The sequence below is a fragment of the Bos indicus x Bos taurus genome, chromosome 18, assembly GCF_003369695.1.
Source record: "Bos indicus x Bos taurus breed Angus x Brahman F1 hybrid chromosome 18, Bos_hybrid_MaternalHap_v2.0, whole genome shotgun sequence".
Classification (NCBI taxonomy): domain Eukaryota; kingdom Metazoa; phylum Chordata; class Mammalia; order Artiodactyla; family Bovidae; genus Bos; species Bos indicus x Bos taurus.
Genome location: NC_040093.1, coordinates 3,590,513 through 3,614,834, shown reverse-complemented (window position 1 = coordinate 3,614,834; position 24,322 = coordinate 3,590,513). Strand labels below are relative to the sequence as shown.

General features: G+C 52.8%; 2 protein-coding genes across 3 annotated transcripts in view; one reads left to right on the top strand and one right to left on the bottom strand.

The window, feature by feature from the left end:
* The first annotated feature begins 15,127 nt into the window (after positions 1-15,127).
* On the top strand, positions 15,128-22,499 carry TMEM150B (transmembrane protein 150B). Its single transcript, XM_027514743.1, has 7 exons — positions 15,128-15,210; positions 15,554-15,629; positions 16,721-16,780; positions 16,851-16,918; positions 17,081-17,208; positions 19,071-19,254; positions 21,869-22,499. Exons 2-7 carry the CDS (start codon positions 15,562-15,564, stop codon positions 22,066-22,068), a joined length of 708 nt encoding a protein of 235 aa, XP_027370544.1. The 5' UTR covers positions 15,128-15,210; positions 15,554-15,561; the 3' UTR covers positions 22,069-22,499.
* The window catches only part of BRSK1 (BR serine/threonine kinase 1), a 23,395-nt gene continuing 21,247 nt past the window's right edge, over positions 22,175-24,322 (bottom strand). For both annotated transcript variants that reach the window (XM_027514741.1, XM_027514742.1), the window contains exons 18-19: positions 24,216-24,305; positions 22,175-22,869 (exon numbers count right to left, since the gene is read on the bottom strand). In XM_027514741.1, coding sequence (XP_027370542.1) covers positions 22,712-22,869; positions 24,216-24,305 — 248 coding nt within the window. In that variant the 3' untranslated portion in view covers positions 22,175-22,711. The remainder of the gene's footprint in view (positions 22,870-24,215; positions 24,306-24,322) is intronic.

Below are 24,322 nucleotides of genomic sequence, written 5' to 3'. Positions count from 1 at the left end.
AAGCATCTTTTAATTCCATGGCTGCAGTGATTTCATCATCTGCAATGATTTTGGAGCCCCCCAAAATAAAGTCTCTCACCGTTTCATTGTTTCTCCATCTATTTGCCATGAAATGATGGGACCAGATGCCATGATCTTCATTTTCTGAATGTTGAGTTTTAAGCCACCTTTTTTATTCTCTTCTTTCACTTTCATCAAGAGGTTCTTTAGTTCTTCACTTTCTGCCATAAGTGAAAGTGAAGTCGCTCAGTCGTGTCCGACTCTTTGCCATCCCATGGGCTGTAGCCCACCAGGCTTCTCTGTCCATGGGATTTTCCAGGCAAGCGTGCTGGAGTGGGTTGCCATTTCCTTCTCCTTCTGCCATAAGGGTGGTGTCATCTGCATATCTAAGGTTCTTGATATTTCTTCCAGCAATCTTGATTCCAGCTGTGCTTCATCCAGCCCAGCATTTCTCATGATGTACTCTACATATGAGTTAAATAAGCACAGTGACAATATACAGTCTTGATGTACTCCTTTCCCAATTTGGAACCAGTCCATTGTTCCATGTCCAGTTCTATCTGTTGCTTCTTGACATGCATAGAGATTTTGCAGGAGGCAGGTCAGGTGGTCTGGTATTCCCATCTCGTGAAGAATTTTCCAGTTTGTTGTGATCCATACAAAGGCTTTGGTGTAGTTAATAAAGCAGAAGTAGATGTTTTTCTGGAACTCTCTTGCTTTTTCGATGATCCAACAGATGTTGGCAATTTGATCTCTGGTTCCTCTGCCTTTTCTAAATCCAGCTTAAACATCTGGAAGTTCATGGTTCATGTACTTGGAGAATCTTGAGCATTACTTTGGAGGATTGGAGGATTTTGAGCATTACTTTGCTAGTGTGTGAGATTAGTGCAGTTGTGCAGTAGTTTGAACATTCTTTGGCATTGCCTTTCTTTGGGATTGGAATGAAAAATGACCTTTTCCAGTCCTGTGGCCACTGCTGAGTTTTCCAAATTTGCTGGCATATTGAGTGCAGCACTTTCACAGCATCTTTTAGGATTTGAAATAGCTCAACTGGAATTCCTTCACCTACACACGCACCGGCGCATTTAGCGCGGGCCGCTGCCCCACGTCTGTGGTCAGGGGCAGAAGCCGGGAGGACCCCATGCCCGAGAGGAGGCGGCCAAAATGAATTACCCCACGTCCGAGATCAAGGGCAGCGGCCGAGAGTGCCAGGCTGCGACGGAGCAGGAACTGCAGAGAGGAGCTACCCCATGTCTGCGGTCAGGGGCGGCGGCCGGGAGGAGCTACTCCACGTCCCCACGACGCCCGAGGCCATGGGCGGCAGCCGGGTGGAGCTATCCCACACCGGAGGCCAGAGGCGGCAGCCAAGAGGAGCTACCCAGCGTCGAGGTCAGGGGCGGCGGCCGGGAGGAGCTACTCTACGCCCTCACGCCCGAGGCAAGGGGCGGCGGCTGGGAGGAGCAACGCCACGCCTGAGGCCAGGGGTGGCGGCCGGGCGGAGCAACCCCACGTCCAAGGAGCGGTGGCTGCACGGGCACAGGAGGGCCTAGAGGAGCTATTCCACGTTCAAGGTCAGGAGGGGCGGCGGTAAGGAGATACCCCTCGTCCAAGGTAAGGAGCAGGGGCTGCGCTTTGCTGGAGCAGCAGTGAAGAGATACCCCACGTCCAAGGTAAGAGAAACCCAAGTAAGATGGTAGGTGTTGCAAGAGGGCATCAGAGGGCAGACACACTGAAACCATACTCACAGGAAACTAGTCAATCTAATCACACTAGGGCCACAGCCTTGTCTAACTCAATGAAACTAAGCCATGCCCTGTGGGGCAACCCAAGACGGGCGGGTCAGATGGAGAGGTCTGACAGAATGTGGTCCACTGGAGAAGGAAATGGCAAACCACTTCAGTATTCTTGCCTTGAGAACCCCATGAACAGTATGAAAAGGCAAAATGATAGGATACTGAAAGAGGAACTCCCCAGGTCAGTAGGTGCCCAATATGCTACTGGAGATCAGTGGAGAAATAACTCCAGAAAGAATGAAGGGATGGAGCCAAAGCAAAAACAATACCCAGCTGTGGATGTGACTGGTGATAGAAGCAAGGTCCGATGCTATAAAGAGCAATATTGCATAGGAACCTGGAATGTCAGGTCCATGAATCAAGGCAAACTGGAAGTGGTCAAACAAGAGATGGCAAGAGTGAATGTCGACATTCTAGGAATCAGCGAACTGAAATGGACTGAAATGGGTGAGTTTAACTCAGATGACCATTATATCTACTACTGCGGGCAGGAATCCCTCAGGAGAAATGGAGTAGCCATCATGGTCAACAAAAGAGTTTGAAATGCAGTACTTGGATGCAATCTCAAAAACGACAGAATGATCTCTGTTCATTTCCAAGGCAAACCATTCAATATCACAGTAATCCAAGTCTATGCTCCAACCAGTAACGCTGAAGAAGCTGAAGTTGAACGGTTCTATGAAGACCTACAAGACCTTTTAGAACTAACACCCAAAAAGATGTCCTTTTCATTATAGGGGACTGGAATGCAAAAGTAGGAAGTCAAGAAACACCTGGAGTAACAGGCAAATTTGGCCTTGGAATACGGAATGAAGCAGGGCAAAGACTAATAGAGTTTTGCCAAGAAAACGCACTGGTCATAACAAACACCCTCTTCCAACAACACAAGAGAAGACTCTACACATGGACATCACCAGATGGTCAACACCGAAATCAGACTGATTATATTCTTTGCAGCCAAAGATGGAGAAGCTCTATACAGTCAGCAAAAACAAAACCAGGAGCTGACTGTGGCTCAGATCATGAACTCCTTATTGGCAAATTCAGACTTAAATTGAAGAAAGTAGGGAAAACCACTAGACCATTCAGGTATGACCTAAATCAAATCCCTTATGATGATACAGGGGAAGTGAGAAATAGATTTAAGGGCCTAGATCTGATAGACAGAGTGCCTGATGAACTATGGACGGAGGTTCATGACATTGTACAGGAAACAGGGATCAAGACCATCCCCATGGAAAAGAAATGCAAAAAAGCAAAATGGCTGTCTGAGGAGGCCTTACAAATAGCTGTGAAAAGAAGAGAAGCGAAAAGCAAAGGAGAAAAGGAAAGATATAAGCATCTGAATGCAGAGTTCCAAAGAATAGCAAGAAGAGATAAGAAAGCCTTCTTCAGCGATCAATGCAAAGAAACAGGAAAACAACAGAATGGAAAAAACTAGAGATCTCAAGAAATTAGAGATACCAAGGAAACATTTCATGCAAAGATGGGCTCGATAAAGGACAGAAATGGTATGGACCTAACAGAAGCAGAAGATATTAAGAAGAGGTGGCAAGAATACACAGAAGAACTATACAAAAAAGATCTTCACGACCCAGATAATCACGATGGTGTGATCATTGACCTAGAGCCAGACATCCTGGAATGTGAAGCCAAGTGGGCCTTAGAAAGCATCACTACCAACAAAGCTAGTGGAGGTGATGGAATTCCAGTTGAGCTATTCCAAATCCTGAAAGATGATGCTGTGAAAGTGCTGCACTCAATACGCCAGCAAATTTGGAAAACTCAGCAGTGGTCACAGGACTGGAAAAAGTCAGTTTTCATTCCAATCCCAAAGAAAGGCAATGCCAAAGAATGCTCAAACTACTGCACAATTGCACTCATCTCACATTCTAGTAAAGTAATGCTCAAAATTCTCCAAGCCAGGCTTCAGCAATACATGAACCATGAACTTCCAGTTGTTCAAGCTGGTTTTAGAAAAGGCAGAGGAACCAGAGATCAAATTGCCAACATCTGCTGGATCATGGAAAAAGCAAGAGAGTTCCAGAAAAGCATCTATTTCTGCTTTATTGACTATGCCAAAGCCTTTGACTGTGTGGATCACAATAAACTGTGGAAAATTCTGAAAGAGATGGGAATACCACACCACCTGACCTGCCTCTTGAGAAATTGTATGCAGGTCAGGAAGCAACAGTTAGAACTGGACATGGAACAACAGACTGGTTCCAAATAGGAAAAAAAGTATGTCAAGGCTGTATATTGTCACCCTGCTTATTTAAATAATATGCAGAGTACATCATGAGAAATGTTGGGCTTGAAGAAGCACAAGCTGGAATCAAGATTGTTGGAGAAATATCAATAACCTCAGATATGCAGATGACACCACCCTTATGGCAGAAAGTGAAGAGGAACTAAAAGCCTCTTGATGAAGGTGAAAGAGGAGAGTGAAAAAGTTGGCTTAAAACTCAACATTCAGAAAACAAAGATCATGACATCTGGTCCCATCACTTCATGGGAAATAGATGGGGAAACAGTGGAAAAAGGGTCAGACTTTATTTTGGGGGCTCCAAAATCACTGCAGATGGTGACTGCAGCCATGAAATTAAAAGACGCTTACTCCTTGGAAGAAAAGTTATGACCAACCTAGATAGCATATTCAAAAGCAGAGACATTACTTTGCCAACAAAGGTCCGTCTAGTCAAGGCTATGGTTTTTCCAGTGGTCATGTATGGATGCCAGAGTTGGACTGTGAAGAAAGCTGAGTGCCGGAGAACTGATGCTTTTGAATTGTGGTGTTGGAGAAGACTCTTGAGAGTCCCTTGGACTGCAAGGAGATCCAACCATTCCATTCTGAAGGAGATCAGCCCTGGGATTTCTTTGGAAGGAATGATGCTAAAGCTGAAACTCCAGTACTTTGGCCACCTCATGCGAAGAGTTGACTCCTTGGAAAAGACTCTGATGCTGGGAGGGATTTGGGGCAGGAGGAGAAGGGGACGACAGAGGATGAGATGGCTGGATGGCATCACTGACTTGATGGACATGAGTCTGAGTGAACTCCAGGAGTTGGTGATGGACAGGGAGGCCTGGTGTGCTGTGATTCATGGGGTCACAAAGAGTCGGGCACGACCAAGCAACTGAACTGAACTGAACACTAACTTTGTTCATAGTGATGCTTCCAAAGGCCCACTTGACTTCACATTCCAGGATGTCTGGCTCTAGGTGAGTGGTCACACCATCATGGTTATCTGGGTCGTGAAGATCTTTTTTGTATAGTTCTTCTGTGTATTCTTGCCACCACTTCTTAATATCTTCTGCTTCTGTTAGGTCCATACCATTTCTGTCCTTTATTGAGCCCATCTTTGCATGAAATGTTCCCTTGGTATCTCTAATTTTTTTGAAGAGATCTCTAGTCTTTTCCATTCTGTTGTTTTCCTCTGTCTTTGCACTGATCACTGAAGAAGGCTTTCTTATCTCTTCTTGCTATTCTTTGGAACTCTGCATATCAAAAGGATGTATATTTCCTTTTCTCCTTTGCCTTTTGCGTCTTTTCTTTTCTCAGCTATTTGTAAGGCCTCCTCAGACTACCATTTTGCCTTTTTGCATTTCTTTTTCTTGAGGATGGTCTTGATCAGTGCCTCCTGTACAATGTCACGAACCTCCGTCCATAGTTCTTTAGGCACTCTGTCTATCAGATCTAATCCCTTGAATCTATTTGTTACTTCCACTGCATAGTCGTAAGGGATTTGATTTAGGTCATACCTGAATGTCTAATGGCTTTCCCTGCTTTCTTCAGTCTAAGTCTGAATTTGAATATTCATGGTTAATTTCCTTTAGGATGGACTAGTATGATCTCCTTGCTGTCCAAGGGACTCTCAAGAGTCTTCTTCAGCCCCACAGTTCGAAAGCATCAATTTTTTTTTTTTTGCTTAGCCTTCTTTAGGGTCCAACTCTCACATCTTTATATGACTACTGGAAAAACCATAGCTTTGACTATATGGACCTTTGTCAGCGAACTGATGTCTCTACTTTTCAATATGCTTTCTAGGTCTGTCATAGCTTTCCTTCCAAGGGGCAAAATGCATATAATAATTGACTAAAATATAAGCAGTACATATGATATGTTAATTTATATACACATTCCTGTATCTGTATATAGATATGCATGCCTGTGCATATGCACACATGCATATACATATCTATCTGTAAAATCATCCTCGTCAGGCTCAAAATTCTGCAATGGACTCATGCCCTGGTAGCCAGCCCCCAAGATGAACTTCACTCCGCACCCCCATGCCCTTCCACAATGAACAGGGCTGAGCTGTGTAACCAACAGGATTTTGCAGAAATGATGGCAAGTCCATGGCTCGGATATCAGAGACACCATCCTCTGTGGGATCACTTGGTCCTCTGGAGGAACTCAGCACCGCGTCAAAAGGTCATTGCAGCCACCTCATGGCGAAATCTACAAGGTAGGGGGGCCTCATGCCGGCAGCCAAAGAGGAACTGAGTCTTCCTCCGATAGTCTGACAGTCATGTGAATAACCACCCCATAAACAGCCCTCCCGTCTGAGCTGAGTTTTCAGAGGATGATGTCCCATCTACCGCTTGACAGTCACCTCAAGGGAAACCCCAAGTCAGAACCACCCAGCTAAACCATTCCGGACACAGAGAAACCACGTGAGATAAGTGTTTACCGTCCTTCCAAGCTGCAGGCAATGGATGCACACCTAGATCAAAATCCAATGTCATCACAATGGCCTCTTTTCTTCCTCTGATCTTATCGCTGACTATTCTTCTTTCTGATGCTGAAACTGAAACTTCAGTACTTTGGCCACCTGATGTGAAGAACTGACTCATTGGAAAAGACCCTGATGCTGGGAAAGATTGAAGGTGGGAGGAGAAGGGGAAGACAGAGGATGAGATGGCTGGATGGCATCACCGACTCGATGGACATGAGTTTGAGTCAACTCTGGGAAGTCGTGATGGACAGGGAAGCCCGACTTGCTGCAGTCCATGGGGTCGCAAAGAGTCGGACACGACTGAGCGACTGAACTGAACTGAACTGATTCTTTCCATTGCTCACTCTGTTATAGTCCCATTGGCTTCCTTACCAGATGCCGAAAACCCCAAACCTCTCTACAGGTCTCTCCCTGCCCACTGATATCCACAGGGTTCACTCCCTTCCTAGCTCATGTCTTTGCTGCAATGTCCCTTCTTCAGGGATGCCTTCCCTGACAGCCCAGGCTGGAAATGCCCACCCACCCCACCCATCCCCTTACTTGGCTCTGTTTTTTTATGCTGTCAGGTTTGTGGGATTTGTTACAGCAGTCACAGGAAGCTAATACAGATGGTTGATTAAGTGGACTGTTTCAATGGGAAAGTGGGTGATTGGAGTGATGGGTGGATTGTAGGATAAATGGGAAGAGGGAATTGATAGAATGGATTAAAGAATGAAGGACTTTATGGGTGGATGAATGGATAGTTGAATGGATGGAGCTTTGGTGAGCTGGAAGAGTATCTAAAGAAATGATGGGTGTGTAGATAGGCAAGTGGATGGTTGAGTGGATAAATGGCTAGTTGGATGAATGCATAAAGGCAAGAATATATACACAGATGAAAAGGTGGATTGGGCGGAAGTTTGGATGGACGGACGTATGGATGTGTATTCAAGCAGGAAACATGACACGTTGGGAAAGAATCAGATTTATTCTTTCATTTTTAAAAGGTTTATTTATTTATTTATTGACTGTGGTTTTCCTTGCTGCTCAGGTGTGGCAGTCAGGGGCTACTCTTCGTTGCTTCACATCGCAGTGGCTTCTCCTGTTGCGAAGCGCAGGCTCCAGGGGTTTGGTAGTTGAAGCGCATAGGCTCAGTAGTTGCCGCACATGGGCCTAGCTGTCCATCCCCTCCTGCCCTTGCCCTTGCCCAGTATGTGGGTTCTTCCCAGACCAGGGATTGAACTGGTGTCCCCTTCATTGCAAGGCAGATTCTTAACCACTGGACCACCAGGAAAGCCTTATTGTTTTATTTTTTAAATTGAAGTCTAGTTGAATCACAATGTTGTGTTAGTTTCAGGTGTACAGCAAAGTGATTCAATTATTTATATATATATATATATATATGTATATTTCAATATAACTGTGAACAAACATAAACATAAAATATAATTATATATATTCTTTTTTGGCATCGGTTGCTTCTTTTTCATAGCTGAGTAATATTCCACTGCATAAACATACCTCTCTTTATCCTTTCGTCTATCAGTGGACACGCTGATTGCCTCCGTGTCTTGGATATTGTAAATAGTGCTACAAAGAACATTGTGATGCATGTATCTTTTCAAATTCTAATTTTCTCTGGATATATACCTAGGAGGGGGATTGCAGGATTATATGGTAGCTCTGTTTTTAGCTTTTTAAGGAACCTCCATGCTGTTCTCCATAGTGGCTGTACCAGTTTACATTGTCTTCCTCCAACAGCGTAGGAGGAAGAATCAGATTTTAGAACCAGAAAGACCTGGGTTCTGACCCCAGCTCCCCATGGTGGTATTGGACAAGCCTGGTAGCCAAGGTGGATCTCTGTTCAAGAAAGAACTGATTTAACTGTGAGAAGAGTATTTGGCCAACTGCCCCCAGCTGCAGTACCTGAAACCAGTTTGTTTTGTTTTGTTTTTTTTGAATCAAGCTTCTTTCCGGGCAGCCCCCAACCAATGACTAAGCCTTAGGGTGGGGGCTGTGCTAGGGCCTGGCCACTTCCATCCAACGTGGGGCTCATCTAATAGCGATCTCTTTTATTTTTCCTTCTCCTTCCCTTCCCCCACCCCTGTCCCCCTCCCTCTGAAAGTTAAGTGTTAGTTGCTCAGTCCTGTCCGACTCTGCTGCCAGGCTCCTATGTCCATGGGATTCTCCAGGCAAGAATACTGGCGTGGGTTGCCATTTCCTTTTCCAGGGGATCTTCCCAACCCAGGGATCGAACCTGCATCGCTTATGTCTCCTACATTGGCAGGCGGGTTCTTTACCACTAGCACCACCAGGGCTGAGGCCCCCTCCCTCCACTCCTCCCTGTTTCTTTCTCGGTCTCTCTCTTTCTCTCTTCCCTTTTTTTCTTTTTAAATTTGAATTGAGATAAAATTCAGGTAACACAAGACTTCCCTGATGGTTCAGTGGTTGGGACTCAGCTTCCACTGCAGGGGTCACTGGTTCTGCCCCTGATGGGGAAACAGATCCCACATGCATGCCGTGTGGCCAAAAAGAAAACGAAAAGAGAAACAATTCACAGAACACAAAATCATTTCCTTTAAGTATTTTAAGTAGCATTTAGTACAGTCAGAGTCTTGTGCCGCCATCATGTCTCTCAAGTTTCAACCATTTTCACCACCCTGAGAGGAAGTGATTAAGCAATCAGTCCCCATCCATCCGGCAACCACTAACCTACTTTCTGTTCCTATGGATTTGTCCACAGTGAATCTCTGCACTGCCTCTCCGCTCGGGCCGACGAGGGTTCTTGCAGCTGCATGGTCTCAGGCTGTTCCTGACTATACTGTCGTCCTGCCTTCCCTTTCACAGGTGGCAGTGACTTCCTGCCTCCTCCTGTCCTTCCTCGCCTTTATCTTTCACATGTTCAGTGGCTCAGTCATGTCTGACTCTTTGCGACCCCATGGACTGCAGCACGCCAGACTTCCCTGTCCTTCACCGACTCCTGGAGCTTGCTCAAACTCATGTGCATCCAGTCGGTGATGCCATCCAGCCATCTCATCCTCTGTCACCCTCTTCTCCTCCTGCCTTCAGTCTTTCCCAGCATCAGGGTGTTTTCCAATGAGCCAGCTCTTGACATCAGGTGGCCAAAGTATGGGAGGTTCAGCTTCAGCATCAGTCCTCCCAGTGAATATTCAGGGTTGATTTCCTTTAGGATGGACTGGTTGGATCTCCTTACAGTCCAAGGGACTCCCAAGAGTCTAAGCACCACAGTTCAGAAGTACCGGTGTCATCCTAATAAATCCATTGCATCGCTAATGCCACAGCAGCCTCTGCTTCCTGGAAGAGCCAGCCACACCACAAGTGTCCTGCTCTGAGCTACAGCTCCCCACCCTACAGAGCAGCACAGCCTCTCAGGGGTGCAGGAGGCTGTGGAGGGGTTCTGAACACCCCCTGGAGGAGCCGTCAACCTGAAGACCAGACCGTGCGCTGCTTTCTCTATGTGCCGGGACCGCTCAAGTCCCTCCCTGATCTCACTCTTCATATATGTTTATACATGTGTGTGTGCGCGTGCGCGTGCGCGCGCCGCGCTCAGTCGCTTTAGTCATTGTGTCCGACTCTTTGCAACCCTACGGACTGTAGCCCTCCAGGCTCCTCTGTCTGTGGGATTCTCCAGGCAAGAGTACTGGAGTGGATTGCCATTTCCTCCTCCAGGGGATCTTCCCGACCCAAGGATCAAACCCTTGTCTCCTGCATTGCAGGTAGATTCTTTACTGTTGAGCCACCAGAGAAGCCCATATGTGTGTGGGGGTGCGTGTGTGTGTATATATGTATTTATTTATTTTAGAATTTATATATGTCTTTATTTTTGGCTGCGCTGGGTCTTCACTGCTGGCGGGCTTCTTGTCTAGCTGCGGTGTGTGTGGGGGTTACTGCCTTGTTTCCAGCACAGGCTCTAGGCCTGAGGACTTTAGCAGTTGTGACTCCCGGGCTCTAGAGGACCGGCTCAGCAGTCGTGGCGCACCGGCTTTGTTGCTCCGCGGCCTGTGGGATCTTCCTGGACCGGGGGTGGAACCCGCGTCTCCTGCACTGGTAGGCGGACTCTTTACCACCGAGCCACCAGGGAAGCCCAATGGACTCGCTCCTGATCCCCATGCTGGAGGCACCATCATGACCCTTGCTTTTACAGACGAGAAAACAAACGCCTGGAGGCCTCCATCACCGACGTGGGCGGTTCCCCTTTTCTGGAGAAAATGATCCCACCACAGAGCGGAAGGGAAAGATTCCTGAAAGTGAAAAGTGCAGTACTGTCTCACCCAGAGGAAGACCACAGCCTCCTCCCTTCAGCTGAACCGGGGTAGCAGAAGGATCCAGAAGATTCCAGGTCCCCAGCCTGTACGTGGACAGTGGGAGGAGCCTGGTGCCCACATGGAAAGCAGCCCACAGAGCTATCTTCCCCCCTGCCCCCGGGTGCTCACAGGGATGTCCTGAGGCTGTCACAGTCCCTGCAGGGGACACAAGTCAGCCTCGCCTCTGTGCCAGTGTGGGGACGCGGGTACCAAGGCCCAGAGCATGGGAAGTGGGGGGAGGGGTGTTCTTTCCTAGGGTCACCTGGAGGTCCGCATCTTTATTTCCTTTTGAAAAAGACACAGGAGGGACTCCCCTTGTGGTCCAGAGGCTGAGACTCCACACTCCCAATGCCGGGGTGGTGGTGGGGGGGCCTGGATTCCATCCCTGGTCAGAGAAGTAGATCCCTCATGCCGCCACTAAGACTTCTCACGGCCCCACTAAAGACGCCACGGGCTGCAGGTAAGCCCGGTGTAGCCACGTAAGTGAATAAATATTTAAAAATGAAATAAAACCATAAGCCGGGATACAGAGAAGGTAGTAACCTAAGATCCATTAACAAAAAAAAAAAAAAAAGAAAGAGGAGCAGGAATGAGACAGGCACGAGCACAGATGGGGAAGGTGTGTGTGGGGGGGGTCGCTGCTCTGGGGGTGAGCAGCGGGCAGTATCCAGCACCCCCCTCCCCCTCCCTGGGCTCTGTGTCCATCCTGGTCTCCAGGGCGGGTGTCGACGGTACCTTCCATGCCGAAAGGGACTTTGCAGATGAGGTTAAATTAAGGGTCTTGAGATGAGGAGGTTCTTCTGGATTTTTAGGGTGAGCCCAACATAATCAAGGAGTCCTCACAAGTGCAAGAAGGGTCAGAGTCAGAGAAGGGGGTGTGGTGACGAAGTACCTGCAGTACATGCAGAGTACCTGCAGTACATGCAGAGGGAGGTCGGCACCCCGAGCCAAGGGGTGCAGGCACCACCGGAAGCTGGAAAAGATGAGGAAACGGGTCCTCCAGAAGGAACGCAGCCCTGCCCGCCGCTTGATTTCAACCTACGGGGACAAAGACCTCTGGAACCAGAAGCTAATAAATCTGTGTTGCCTTAAGCCACTATGCTTGTGGTTTGCTGTTACAACCATTGCAGGGCTCTCTACGGGCACCCAACTCTTAACTGGCAGAGGTGGGATTCGAAACCAATCTCTCTGAGCTGCTTGCGGGGTTGAAAGTTCTGGATCTTCTGGGGTATGGCTTAGAGGTGTGAAGTGTGGAATTATTCCAGAAGCTTCTTCCGCAAGGTCACTGGGCTGTGTGTGTGTGTGTGTGTGTGTGATGTAGAAGTGAGTCAAGAAACCAGGAAAACCAGGAATTCTACTTTCATGAGGATTAGGGGATCTGGTGTATAACTCTAGCAGTGACAAGTCAGGCTGTCGTGAGAATTAGTGAGTTAACCTCCGTGGAGCACACAGGGGAGAGCCTGACACATAAGATTAGTTAACATGTATTACATCTCTTTCATGTCTACACACCACTGGTGTCAGCTCCTCTCTGTACTCCCTGTTGCTCAAGAACCTTCCATGGCTCCCCAATACTCTCAGGATAACATCCAAGCCCTTTATGACGACTGAGAACTTAGGGTCCAGGCTCATTTCTCTTAGTGGGTCCCACACTCTGTAACCCAGCAGACTGCCCACTAAGGAATGTCGCTTTCCACCTGACTAAAAGCGTGGAGGTGTTAGCCACTGGAGTTACTAACCTTTAACCCACCTTTAACTGGAGTCACTAACCTTTAACCCACCTTTAACTGGAGTCACTAACCTTTAACACCCTTGAATGAGGCACTCTGCACTCTGGGAAAACTGGAAGAACAGGCCTTCAGATATTTTCAGGAAAAAAATGTTACCAGCCCAAATTCTTGCACCTTCTCCTGCTTTGAAAAGCACTGAAGTCATTAACTAAGGTATCCGGGCCTTGTGGCTACCAGCAACCTTCTAAGGAGATGTCTGCTTGGTCGCCCAAATCCCTTTTGCAAAATCACTAATACGCTGGAATCAGATCCTGAGAACTCCCTGAGAGGCTGTCTTGTGGGCCACAGGACTCAGCATGACCCCAGATAAAACGGAAACTTGCAGGTTGGCCATTTCTATTTTGGTCGAAAGACAAAAGCACTCAAACCTCAGGGGCCAGGTTTCAGGAACCACCTGGGCCCTGCGGAGAAAGCCTTCCTGCAGCTCGCCTGCGTCCTCTAAGCATGGCTTGTGAGATTGTCCTAAACTTCCCCACAGCCAGACAGGCACTGGCTACCATTGCTAGTTAGCCACTTCCCCTTCTAGGCCCACCCTGCCCTGCTCTGCACTACTATAACATCTCATGTTTGGCTTTTTTTTTTTCTGATTGCACACTGCAGCCTGTGGGATCTTAGTTCCCTGACCACTGACCAGGGATCTAACCCATGCCCCCAGCAGTGGACGCGCAGAGTCCTAATCACTGGACCACCAGGGAAGTCCCGAAAGATCTCATTCTTCACTGGTCACTGGGCCTCCGCCTTCAAGAACTACTCTTGATCCCTGTCTGTTTCTCTGCTCTCTCATCTTTGCTCTCAAGGAATCCGAGAGCTGAAAACCCTAGCTGTTGGGGCACTTGGAAATCCTGAAGTGCAAAGGACGAGAGAAGCGGGCTTCAGAAGTCCCCGTGATGGAGGGCGTTGATGAAATAGTATTTAGCCACGAAAAGGCATGAAGCACTGACCTGTGCTACAACATGCTATCATGCTAAATCACTTCAGTCGCGTCTGACTCTGTGTGACCCCAGGGACTGTAGCCCGCAAGGCTCCTCTGTCCACGGGATTCTCCAGGCAAGAACACTGGAGTGGGTAGCCATGCCCTCCTCCAGGGGTCTTCCCCACGCAGGGATCGAACCCACGTTTCTGACGTCTCCTGCACTGGCAGGCAGGCTTCTTTACCCACCTGGGAACATGGATGAACCTCAAAAACATCACGCTCAGTGACAGAAGCCAGACACGAGAAGGCACATACTATTTATATGAAATGTCCAGAAGTGCCAAATCTATACAGACGGGAAGCAGTTTGGGTGTGGCCAGAGGGTTCGCACAGAGTCGGACACGACTGCAGCGACTTAGCCGCAGCAGCAGAGGGTTGAGGGGTGGGGAGGCGGGAACTGGGAGTGTCAGCTTAACTGGTAAGGGACTTCCTCCTGGGGTAGTGAAAAAGTTCCGGAACGAGGTAGCGGTGCTGGTTTTGAAACACTGTGAATGAGCTAAATGTCCCTGAACTGTAAAATTTAAAACAGTTAGGGAATTCTCTGGCCCTCCAGTGGTTAGGACCGGGTGCTCTCACTGCTGGGGGCCCCAGGTTCCAACCCTGGTCGGGGAACCAAGATCCCACAAGCCACAACGTGCCACAAACCATAATGCAATAAAAGTCAAATAAAATGCAAGTTAAAGCACAATAAAATAAAGTGAAATGGTTAATCTTATGTGAAGTTTATTTCAATTATTAAAAAATCAAAAGAGGTGGGGAGCTGAGGGAGCGGGTGGCTGGTACTTCTGCGTCTCAGGGAGGATACACTCCCTGGGTCTGAGGGCAGACGGGCCAGGGGCCTGGACTCCCGGGTTCTGGGGACGCAGGAGGGTGCCAGGGCCCAGGCACCTGAGTAGTGAGAAGGGAGGAAGCCAGGAAGCCAAGAGCTGTTCTGTGGGAGAGAAAAGAAAACGGCCAGAGGAAGCAGTGGGTTTCTGGGAGGGAGGTTCTCCTGACGGGGATGTTCTCAGCAGGATCACCCTCCCCACCCACGTGCTCCCTGGCTGTGGGGAACTGGGAGGCCAGTGTGGGCAGGATCCGGGCACCAGGGTCCCGGCCTGGCCCCGCCGCGTCCAGACAGAAACGGCACCCGGCAGAGTGGGCACCCGTAGGTCTGGGTTCTCACTCCCTAAGGAGGTACCAACAGGGAGGCTAGACAGCAGGGGGCTAGAAACAATGGCAGGTGCTCTTGAAGAGGCCGGAGGCCCGGGGTTCCGGGTCCCCCAGGGAGGAAGGGTGCACAGAGCTGGAGGCTCGGATTTCTGGGTCTTGGGGAGGACTCCCTGTCTGGGAGTCTGAATGCTGAAGCTAGAAAGCTGAAGGAAGGGAGGTGGAGGGCCCTGGGAGCTAAGCCACGGCCCGCTCCGTTCCGAGACTGAAAGTGCAGTTAGTTTGAGGGTGAAGTCCCGGGACAGCGGGGGCCACCCTCTTGACCTAACAGTGTCCCGCTGGTGTTCGATCGTGGACTTTGGCTCTGCCGGGGCGCGGACAGTCCCGCCCCCACAGCTCAGCCTTGTTCCCCAAACTCTCACGCGGCCCCAGGACCGAGAGAGCCCGGGAGAGCCTGGACCGGTGAGCGCCTGGCAGAGGGCTGCAGGGGCCGGGGAGTGGGGGCAGAGGTTGGCAGTGGGGGAGGGGCTGGAGAGACTCGAGAGCTGGGTGGGGGCAGGACAGCTAAGAGATACTGGGACATCAGGATAAAGGGCTGTACAAAAAAAAAAAGCGAAAGTGCCCCAAGCACAGAGCTGGTGTTATCATCCTGAACACTTACACACTATTCATGCCTGGGAGCCAAAGAGGGCCTCAAAGACAGTCCCAGAATATGAGACACCTAAACGCTTAGGGCTGGCTTCTCACCCGAGACAGAGACGAAGAGGCAGTGTTGACCTGTCCCTTCCCCTCTCCTCCCCTGCAGACCCCGGCATGTGGGGATACTTGTCTCTGCTGCCCATGTGCCTGGCCTTCTGGGCTATTGCTGGCATCTGGACCGTGTGAGTGTGTGTCTGTGTTCTTCCGTTTATTGACTCGTGTTAGGCTGTGCTGGGTCCTGGCTGCTGTCTGCGGGCTTTCTCTAGCTGCGGTGAGCCGGTGAGCGGGGGACTCTTCCTTGTGGTGGCTGCTCTGGCTGCAGAATGTCGGCTCTAGGTGCTTGGGCTTCAGTAGTTGCAGCAGGCTCAGGAGTTGTGGCGCACCCGCGGGTTTTGTCCCCGGCAGCAGGTGGGATCTGTTGGGACCAGAGGTGGAACCTGCGTCCCCTGCATGGGCAAGCAGATGCCCATCCACTGTGCCACCAGGGAACAGACTGTGTGAGTGTTAGAGGCAGGAGACATGCCTGCGTCTGAGCCAGGAAGGGCTGAGGGACTAGACCCCCAGGTCTGAGCGGGAAGGGGCTGCGGGTCTGGACCCCTGGGTCTGAGGGAGGAGGGGCCAGGGGGCTGGACCCTGGGGTCTGGAGAAGGGACTGGGAGTCTGGACCCCCGGGTCTGAGGGCGGAAGAGTGGGATCTGGACCTCGGGTCTGGAGGAGGGGCTGGGGGTCTGGAGGAGCATCTGGAAGAGGGGCTGGGGGCCTGGACTCCCGGGTCTGGAAGAGGGGCTGGGGGCTGGACCCCCGGGTCTGGAGGAGGGGCTGCGGGTCTGGAACCCTGGGTCTGGAGGAGGGGCTGGGGGCCTGGAGGAACATCTGGAGGAGGGGCTGGGGCTGGACCCCCAGGTCTGAGGGAGGAGGGGCCGGGGGGCTGGACCCCCGGGTCTGAGGAGGAGGGGTTGGGGGCCTGGACCCCCGGGTCTGGAGGAGGGACTAGGGGTCTGGACCCCCGTGTCTGAGGGAGGAAGAGTGGGATCTGGACCCCGGGTCTGGAGGAGGGGCTGGGAGTCTGGAGGAGCATCTGGAGGAGGGGCTGGGGGTCTGGACCCCCGGGTCTGGAGGAGGGGCTGGGGGCCTGGACCCCGGGTCTGGAGGAGGGGCTGGGGGCTAGTCTCTTGGGCCTGCGAGAGAGGGAGCGAGGAGTCCGGGTATGTGCTGGAAACAGAAAGAAGAGGGTCGTGGCAAGCCCTCGGCTCACCTTGTGCCCCGCCCCCAGGTTCTCGCTGGCTGTGGTTAACAAGGCCGTGAACCTCACCGACGGCTTCCCGTATATCAGGTAGTCACGGCGCCAGCGGGGAGGCCGGGGTCGGGAGGGAGCAAAGAGGTGAGCCTTTATCTCCCCTCAGTGTGTGTGGAAACGTGCCCCCCCAGAGCTGCATCTTCAGCCAGGTGCTCAACATCGGAGCCGCTTCGGGTAAACCTTTCCTGCGGTGCTAGCCCCGCCCAGCCAGGACCGTCGGGGTCCTTGCCTCCTCCGCCCTCCCCTCAAATCCTGGAGTTGGGCTCCCACCCCTGGACCCACGCCCTACCCCCAAGTCTGGGGCTCCGGTCTCTCACCCACTTCCTCTCCTCCCAGCCGCCTGGATCTGCATTCTCCGTTACTACCAGCTTCGGGACTGGGGAGTCCGAAAGTGGCATAACCAGGTTATCCTGTGGACGGGGCTCCTCTGTGCCTTGGGCACCTCCATAGTGGGCAATTTTCAGGTGAGACGGAGTAGGCCAGCCCGCCGGAGTGTGGGACTACAACTCCCAGCACCCCCCGGGGCGCAGAGTCCTCATCGAGGAGGGCTGCTCCCCACACGGCCTCCTGGGGCTTATATTTCTCTGTGGCTCTCAGGTCGTGGAGGCAGTGATGAGGTCCACTCTCTGAGTAGAGATCGCGTAGGAGGCTCTTTGTAGTCATTCCGTGGACCCCTGGGAGTCTGGGGTCATTCACTGCCGTACCCCTCCGTTTAATGATGAAATTTCTCAATTCTCTCTCTTTTTTTTTTTTGGTCGCTCCGCTCGGCTTAGCGGAGGATACTAGTTCCCAGACCAATGCAACCCAGAACCTTGGGGGTGACAGCGCGGAGTCCTGACCGCTGGACCGCCCTGTGAATGGGTGCTCACCCTGTAGGAGGCACTAGCTTTGCCTTGTGCTGGGTTCTTTTACTCCATCTCCACAAGAACACCCTCATTTTGGTCAAATGCCTGAGATATTTCTTTATTACCAGGTTCTTGGTGGTCAGAGATGAACCCAGATTCTTTGACAGAGCCCACATTCTTAACCACGAAGCTCAGTAGGTATTGGTAGAATAAGCAGATGGATGAGTGATGGGAGAAATCTTTCTTATTTATCTTATCATTTTATTTTTCTATTGTGGTTACCTCTGACACCAAACTTCTCTTACCAAGGGGCCAGGGAAGCCATGGTGTTTAGACAAGAGGCTGCCTACAACTTAGTAAAAATTCCACATCATATTTGCCTAGCAAATCATTCACTCACTGATGTATTCCCGTGTTCCTTAACCTTTCTTTTTCTGTAATCATTATTGCCCTCCACTCAGAAGCCTTCCTTTTTTTCTTTTCTGGCTACTCCACTTGGCATGCAGGATCTTGTTCCCCACCAGGGACTGAACCTGTGCCCCCTGAGGTCGAAGCACTGAAAGAACTGAATGTGTTAGTCCCTCAGTCCTGTCAGACTCTGTGCGACCCCTTGGGCTGTAGCCCGCCAGGCTCCTCTGTCCATGGGGTTCTCCAGGCAAGAATACTGAAATGGGTAGCCGTTCCCTTCTCCAGGGATCAAACCCAGGTTTCCTGCATTGCAGGCAGATTCTTTACCTTCTAAGCCACCAGGACAGCCCAGGAAGTGCTGAGTCCTAACCAATGAACCACCAGGGAATTCTCCAGAAGCCTCTTTTAGACATTTTCTCCTAATCATCCCTTCACCCATGAAATATTTCATATTAAAATTTTTAATATAATACAAACGATATCAGTAAGGCACAAACCATTGCAATATTTAAGACTTTTTTTTTCAGCTTCCAGGAACCAATTTTTACCCACTTAGTGGCAATAATCTGCTCTCTCCCACCAAGGCTGAGAATGAAGTATTTATTCTCCTAATATTTGCAAGGCTCTACTATGCCTCCCAGGTGGTGCTAGTGGTAAAGAACTCACTTGCCAAGGCAGGAGACACAAGAGATGGGGACTTAGATCCCTGGGTTGGGAAGATCCCCTGGAGGAAGGCATGGCAATCCACTCTGGTATTCTTGCCTGAAGAATCCCATGGACAGAGGAGCCTGGTGAGTTACAGTTCATAGGGTCGCAAAGAGTTAGACAGGACTGAAGCCACTTAGGACGCACCGTGTGCCAGGCACTGTTTTAGGGATAGAGGCGCCAGCAGGAAACAGCAGCTTTAAACGGGGGCCCTCGTGGGTGGAGCGGACAATAAACAGCCAGTGCACCGAATCAACATGCCTATCGCCGGGTATGGCGGGCAGTCTTCCAGCACAGCCCGTGGAGGGGGGCCCAGTCCCTGGCTCTCTGCACGTCCGCCCCTCAACTCTGTGCCCTCCTCCTCCCAGGAGAAGAATCAGCGGGCCACGCACCTGACAGGCGCCTTCCTGGCCTTCTTCGTGGGAATCGTATACTTCTGGCTGCAGCTCTTCCTCTCCTGGCGGATGAAGAACCTGCCCCAGCCTGGGGCTCCCTGGATCGGGCCACTGCGCCTGGTGCTCTGCAGCGCCTGCTTCATCCTCGAGGTGGCCAGTATCCTTCGCTGGAGTCGGGGTGGCTCTCCGATGGGGTGGGTCTGCCCTCCGCTGTCCTGGGCGCCCCTTCCTTCCTCAGCCTCGGTCTCGGTGCAGCATTACAGAGGATTGTCAGTGAGTCCCGGGTCTGGAGGCATGCTGCCTGGGTTGGAATCCCACCACCTCAATGTACTAACCGGGGGTGGGGGTGGGGTGGGGAGGGTGGGGTGGCGGACTCCTCTTCTTTCCTGACTTCCTGGTGCTTCGGGTTCCTCATCTATCAAATGAGGATGATGGTAAGGAATGTGAGGAATGAAGGAGCACGTGAGGTGCTTAGGTGGGTGCCTGGCACAGAACAGGTGAGCAGTCAATATTGTGACTGTGCCCTAGTGCTCCGCCATGTCTGACTCTTTGCGATCCCCGTGGACTGTAGCCCCAGGCTCCTCTGTGCATGGGATTCTCCAGGCAAGAATACTGGAGTGGGTTGGCATGCCCTCCTCCAGGGGACCTTCCCGTCCCAGGGGTTGAACCTGCCTCTCTTAGGTCTCCTGTATTTGCAGGCCAGGTCTTTACCACTAGCGCCTCCTGGGAAGCCACACTAGCAGCTTGAGACAGTGGAGGCGGCTGTGGTTTCTCCCCCAGAAACTGATGTGTATTACAAATCAGAGCTGGTTGTCACACATTTACCAGTGTGCCTCTGGGTAGAGCCTCGACTCCAACCCGTTTCTGAGTCACCCCAGAACCCACCAGATCGCCACACCTCTGGGCAAGCCAAACCAGTCTCTGATCCTCAGTTTCCATATCTGTGGAATGGCCTTGCTTTTATCAGAACAGTGATTGCTACTGATTAGCAGAGTGCCTTCAGGGAGAGTGGGGTCAACCCTGGGGACGGCTGCCCTCTGTGGGGGCGGGTGGGAAGGGGCGCCCAAGAGGTCATTGGCATCCGGAAGAGGCCAGGGGGAACCAGCGAGGCCCTGGGTGGGCTGCCCTTGGTGGATCCCTTTGGAGACTTGGATCCACTTTCCCAGCAAATTGGAGGTGGTGATCCAGTTTCCCAGAGCAGCGGATTGAATCCCATGAAACAGGCAGGAAGGGCTGGCTCCTGAACTCAGCCTTCTGCAACTGCAGCTGCAGAACCAGCACAGGTCCTCTGCAGTGGCGGCCCCTCTCAAACCCTGCCTGTGCTCAGGATCCATTTGGCTACAGGGTCCTCGTCCTAGGGCCCCAAACATCCCTTGACTGTGGGGAAGGGGGAGATAGGACCGTAAGATGGTCAGCTGAGCGTGGTAAGGGCTGGATGGCCACGGAGGGGTCTGAGACCCGCCTTTGAGCTGGTCTTGCAGAACTAGCCTGCGTTGGGAGGCTGGTGCAGGGTTGGGGGACTGCCTCTTTATGTACATGGCTGTGGGGGGAGAGGGGGAGGGGGAGGTAAGCTGCCCAGGGGAGGCGATAAGGCTGCTGGCAGGCCCAGAGGTCAGGCTCTCCAGCGAAAAAGTGAGGGGTTACAGGCTTGGGCTTCTGCCTGAGGCAAAAGGGAGCCCCAGAAAGCTTGTGAGCAGGAGAGGTACACGGTCAGGGCTGGGGTCAGCACTTGTATTTGGGGGCTCACACTTTGTCTGAGGATCAGTGGGGCTAGGGGGTGGTACTGGCCTTCCTCACTGTCTAAGAACCCTTGAATGAATGAAATGTCTAGTCTGATCTAGGAGGGGTGAGTCGGAGCTGGGTTGGCCGAGAGGAGGAGTGCTTCAGTGAAGCAGGAGGTGGTCCCAGAAAATGAGGGGCGACTCTGCCAGGCTGGAGCTGGGGGTGTGTGTCGGCCAGTGGTCACAGAACCATTTTATAAACAGCTGGGACTGCGGAGCTGGAGAAGGGACAAGGCTGGGCAGTAGAGACACCAAACCAGAAAGAGATGAGCAAGACAGACAAGACTTGGGTGACCAGCTGGCCAGGGGACAGAGATGGGAGAGGGTAAGGGTGATTCCCAAGGGCCTGCTGGGGCACCGGAGTGGATGGGGTTGTCATGGAGGTGGGGGCTCCCAGAAAGAAGAGAGTTTAGGAAGAAGGCTCTGCTTGGAGTGAGTAGGAGGGGCCTGAGGCACAGGTAGGAGGAGAAAGTTGCAAGCACAGCCTGAGGCTGGCGGGCGGGGCGAGGCTAACTTGTTTCAGACTCTGTGACCCCGTGGCCCATAGCCCACCAGGCTCCTCCGTCCATGGGGATTCTCCAGGCAAGAATACTGGAGTGGTTGTCATTCCCTCCTCCAGGGATCTTCCCGACCCAGGGACTGAACCCGGGTTTCCCACATTGCAGGCTGATTCTTTACCATCTGAGCCCCCAAGGAGGCCGGAGGGGATCTTTAGGACACCTTGGGGTGTTGGAGGCAGGAGCATTTTTGAGACAGTGGGAATGCTGCCATAAACAGGAGGAACGTGCGACCGGAAATATTTGGGAAGTAGCTGCAGAGGGGAGATAAGGAGGGCCCCTTTGAGAGTGTCTGGGAGGAGTGGCTGAGGAGCAGGGGAGGCTGTCGGGTGAGAGGGGCCGCTCCCGCCAGGCAGGTAGGGCATGTCAGGGGCGGGCTCCCCGCTGGCTCCGGCTCCTCCCTGTGGCCTTGCACCCTTGACCCTGGCCCCAGTGGTTGTCCTGCACTCCTGGTCTATGCGCTCCGTCTCCGCCATCTGCGAGTGGGTCGCCGCCATGCTGCTGTTCATCCTCTTCGGCCTCCTTGCCGTGGACTTCTCCCGCCTGGACAGCTGCACCCTGTGTCTCCAGCCGGGCTCTGGCAGCCTTCGCCCCCCGCCGGACTCCCCCACCTCCCTGCATGTCCAGCTGTGAACAGCCGTCCAGCCAGCAGCATCCTCACACCTCCTGTCCCTGCCGTCTGGTTCCGCCCCTGCAGTTGGGGCCACCCAGGAAGCGAGAGGCCAAGGCCAGCCAGCCATCCCTGATCAAGGATATTTATTATTATTATTATTATTGTTAATTTTTTGTTGTTGCTGCCGCCGGTGGAATCAGAGACACGGACGCAGGCAGGATCACGCGAAATCAGAATTCCTTCCGGAGAGCAAATCCGTACAGAAGGTCGTGGGGGCAGAGGGAGAGGACTGGGGGGCGGGGGGGGCCCAGGAAGGGGGAGTTGGGCACACGAGGACAGATGGCCCTGTCCGTCCGGATCTGCTAAGCCACCCCAACCAGCCCCTGTCCCTCCCCCACCCCACCCCGCAGAGAGACTGATCAATAAATAAAATAATAAATTAATCAATAAATAAAATAGAAATGGCTCCCCCACCCACAGTCCCCCCAGAAACCCCCCCTCGTTGGGCATGGCCCCCGGAGCCCCATCCCCGAAGGGCAGGGCCGGGTATGTCGTGTCTCCCCCCTCCCCACGTATGCCTTGGGGCCTATTTACAGATTCACAGTTGGGGGGGCAGGGAAGGGGGGGTGGAGGGGGCGCCCCTCCTTCCCCGGCCCCCTGGGGTCAGGGCAGGGGGCTCCCGTTGGTGGCCAGGAGCTTCTTGTCCTTAGGGGGGCCTCGGCGGGGAGAGCTGGTCAGCTCCGGGTCTGGGCGGCCAGGCGCGGGCTGCAGGCTTCGGGGCGGGGTCCCGGCAGGCCGGGTCTGGGCGCCATTCTTCTCGTCTGTGCGGGAGGAAGTGGTCTGGCCTCAGGAAGGGGTGCCAAACCTCTTGTGGTGAGGGGGCGGGGGGCGGCTGCCAGGGCTCACACACGCCAGCCACATGAGGCCTGCCTGCCTGCCCTGCACCAACCGGGCGCAGCCCTCCGGCCCGGGGCCTTGGAGACCAGACCAAGCCCCAGGGAGTCCTGGCGGGCCCAGCTCAGGAGACAGCCCGAGGCTCTGGTTACTGCACTTTGCGAGGCCCCAGATTGTGGCCAAAGCACCCACTTCCCTTCGGGACCCTCGGGGAGCCCCCAGCAGGTTGTTCTGGCTCTCCCAGCGGCGCCTGCATGACTGGGGCCAGACTGGGCCACTGGCCAGACCTGGCCAAGGCTGGTTCCCAGTGGTCAGGCAGCAGTTTCCATAGGGCCCAAAACAAGAGCTGAGGTCCCGCACCAGAGAACACCCCTTAAGAGACCCTGACTGCTGGAGGTCTTGCTGCCAAGAGCAACCCACAGGGCTGCCCCTCTCTGGGGCTCAGTCGGAGGTCCCCGCACTGCCCCACTCCCCTTATAAGGCACGTGTCTCGGACCCTGGGTCCCTGTGGGTCCTACATGTCTGAAGGTGTGCCCTTTAAGGAACTCTGGTCGTCAAGGCCACCTTTCCTTGGCAGCCCAGTCTAGAGAGGTTCAGGGGGCCTTCCTGGCTAATGGTCACCCTGGAGAAGCAGACTAACAGGGCAGAATTCCTCTACCTGCCTATCGGGGCGGCCCGCCACTTGGGGTTAGCCCCATTCGTCTGTGTGGGACCTCTGACCTCCAGGGCTGCATGATAATAAATTGATGTTGTTGGAACCACAGAGTTTGTTTGTGACCTCGACCTCCTTGATCCCTGGTGGCTAGGGGAGTCCCCTCCCGACAACCAGGGCTGAAGGGCACAGAGAAGCCCCTTCCCCTTGGAGCACAGACCTCGATCCCTCCCGGGGAGAGGCCCGAGTTCGTGAAAGCCAGGCCCAGTAGGGCCAGAAGGGTCTGCGAGACAGCGACCACCTTGTCCTGGTTTTAGCACTGAGAGTCCTGGGTGTCGGGAACCTCTCTGTCCCCAGCAGAGCAGGACGGCTGGTCACCCTCCTCCAGAACACAGCTCAGGAGCCTCCAGTGGCAGGGAGATCCACCACCTCCAACACAGGGACCGGTGGTCCCCTTAGGGACCCCTGGAGGTCCCCTCCCTCCGTGGCGAGGCCTTCTCAGGCTTGGGAAGGCCTGGTTCCCTGGGAGCCTCGCAGCTGAAGCCTCGCAGGTAACACAAGCCCCTGCAGCACTTGGCCACCGGAAGTGCCCCTCTGCCCCACCCCCACGGGTGCCCCCACCTGCCAAGGCCTGTACAGACGGCTGGTCGTGTGTGCTCAGCAGTTGGGCCTGGATGGTCTCCACCACCCGCTTGAACCGGCGGCTGGGACCTGCAAGGGGCAGGGCA

Bases quoted from the DNA above. Each gene is read 5' to 3' on its own strand.
- TMEM150B (XM_027514743.1), top strand. From the start codon at position 15,562: ATGTGGGGATACTTGTCTCTGCTGCCCATGTGCCTGGCCTTCTGGGCT. The intron at 16,919-17,080 runs GTAAACCTTTCC...CTCTCCTCCCAG, and splicing joins CAACATCGGAGCCGCTTCGG to CCGCCTGGATCTGCATTCTC. The intron at 19,255-21,868 runs GTATCCTTCGCT...CCCTGGCCCCAG, and splicing joins CTTCATCCTCGAGGTGGCCA to TGGTTGTCCTGCACTCCTGG.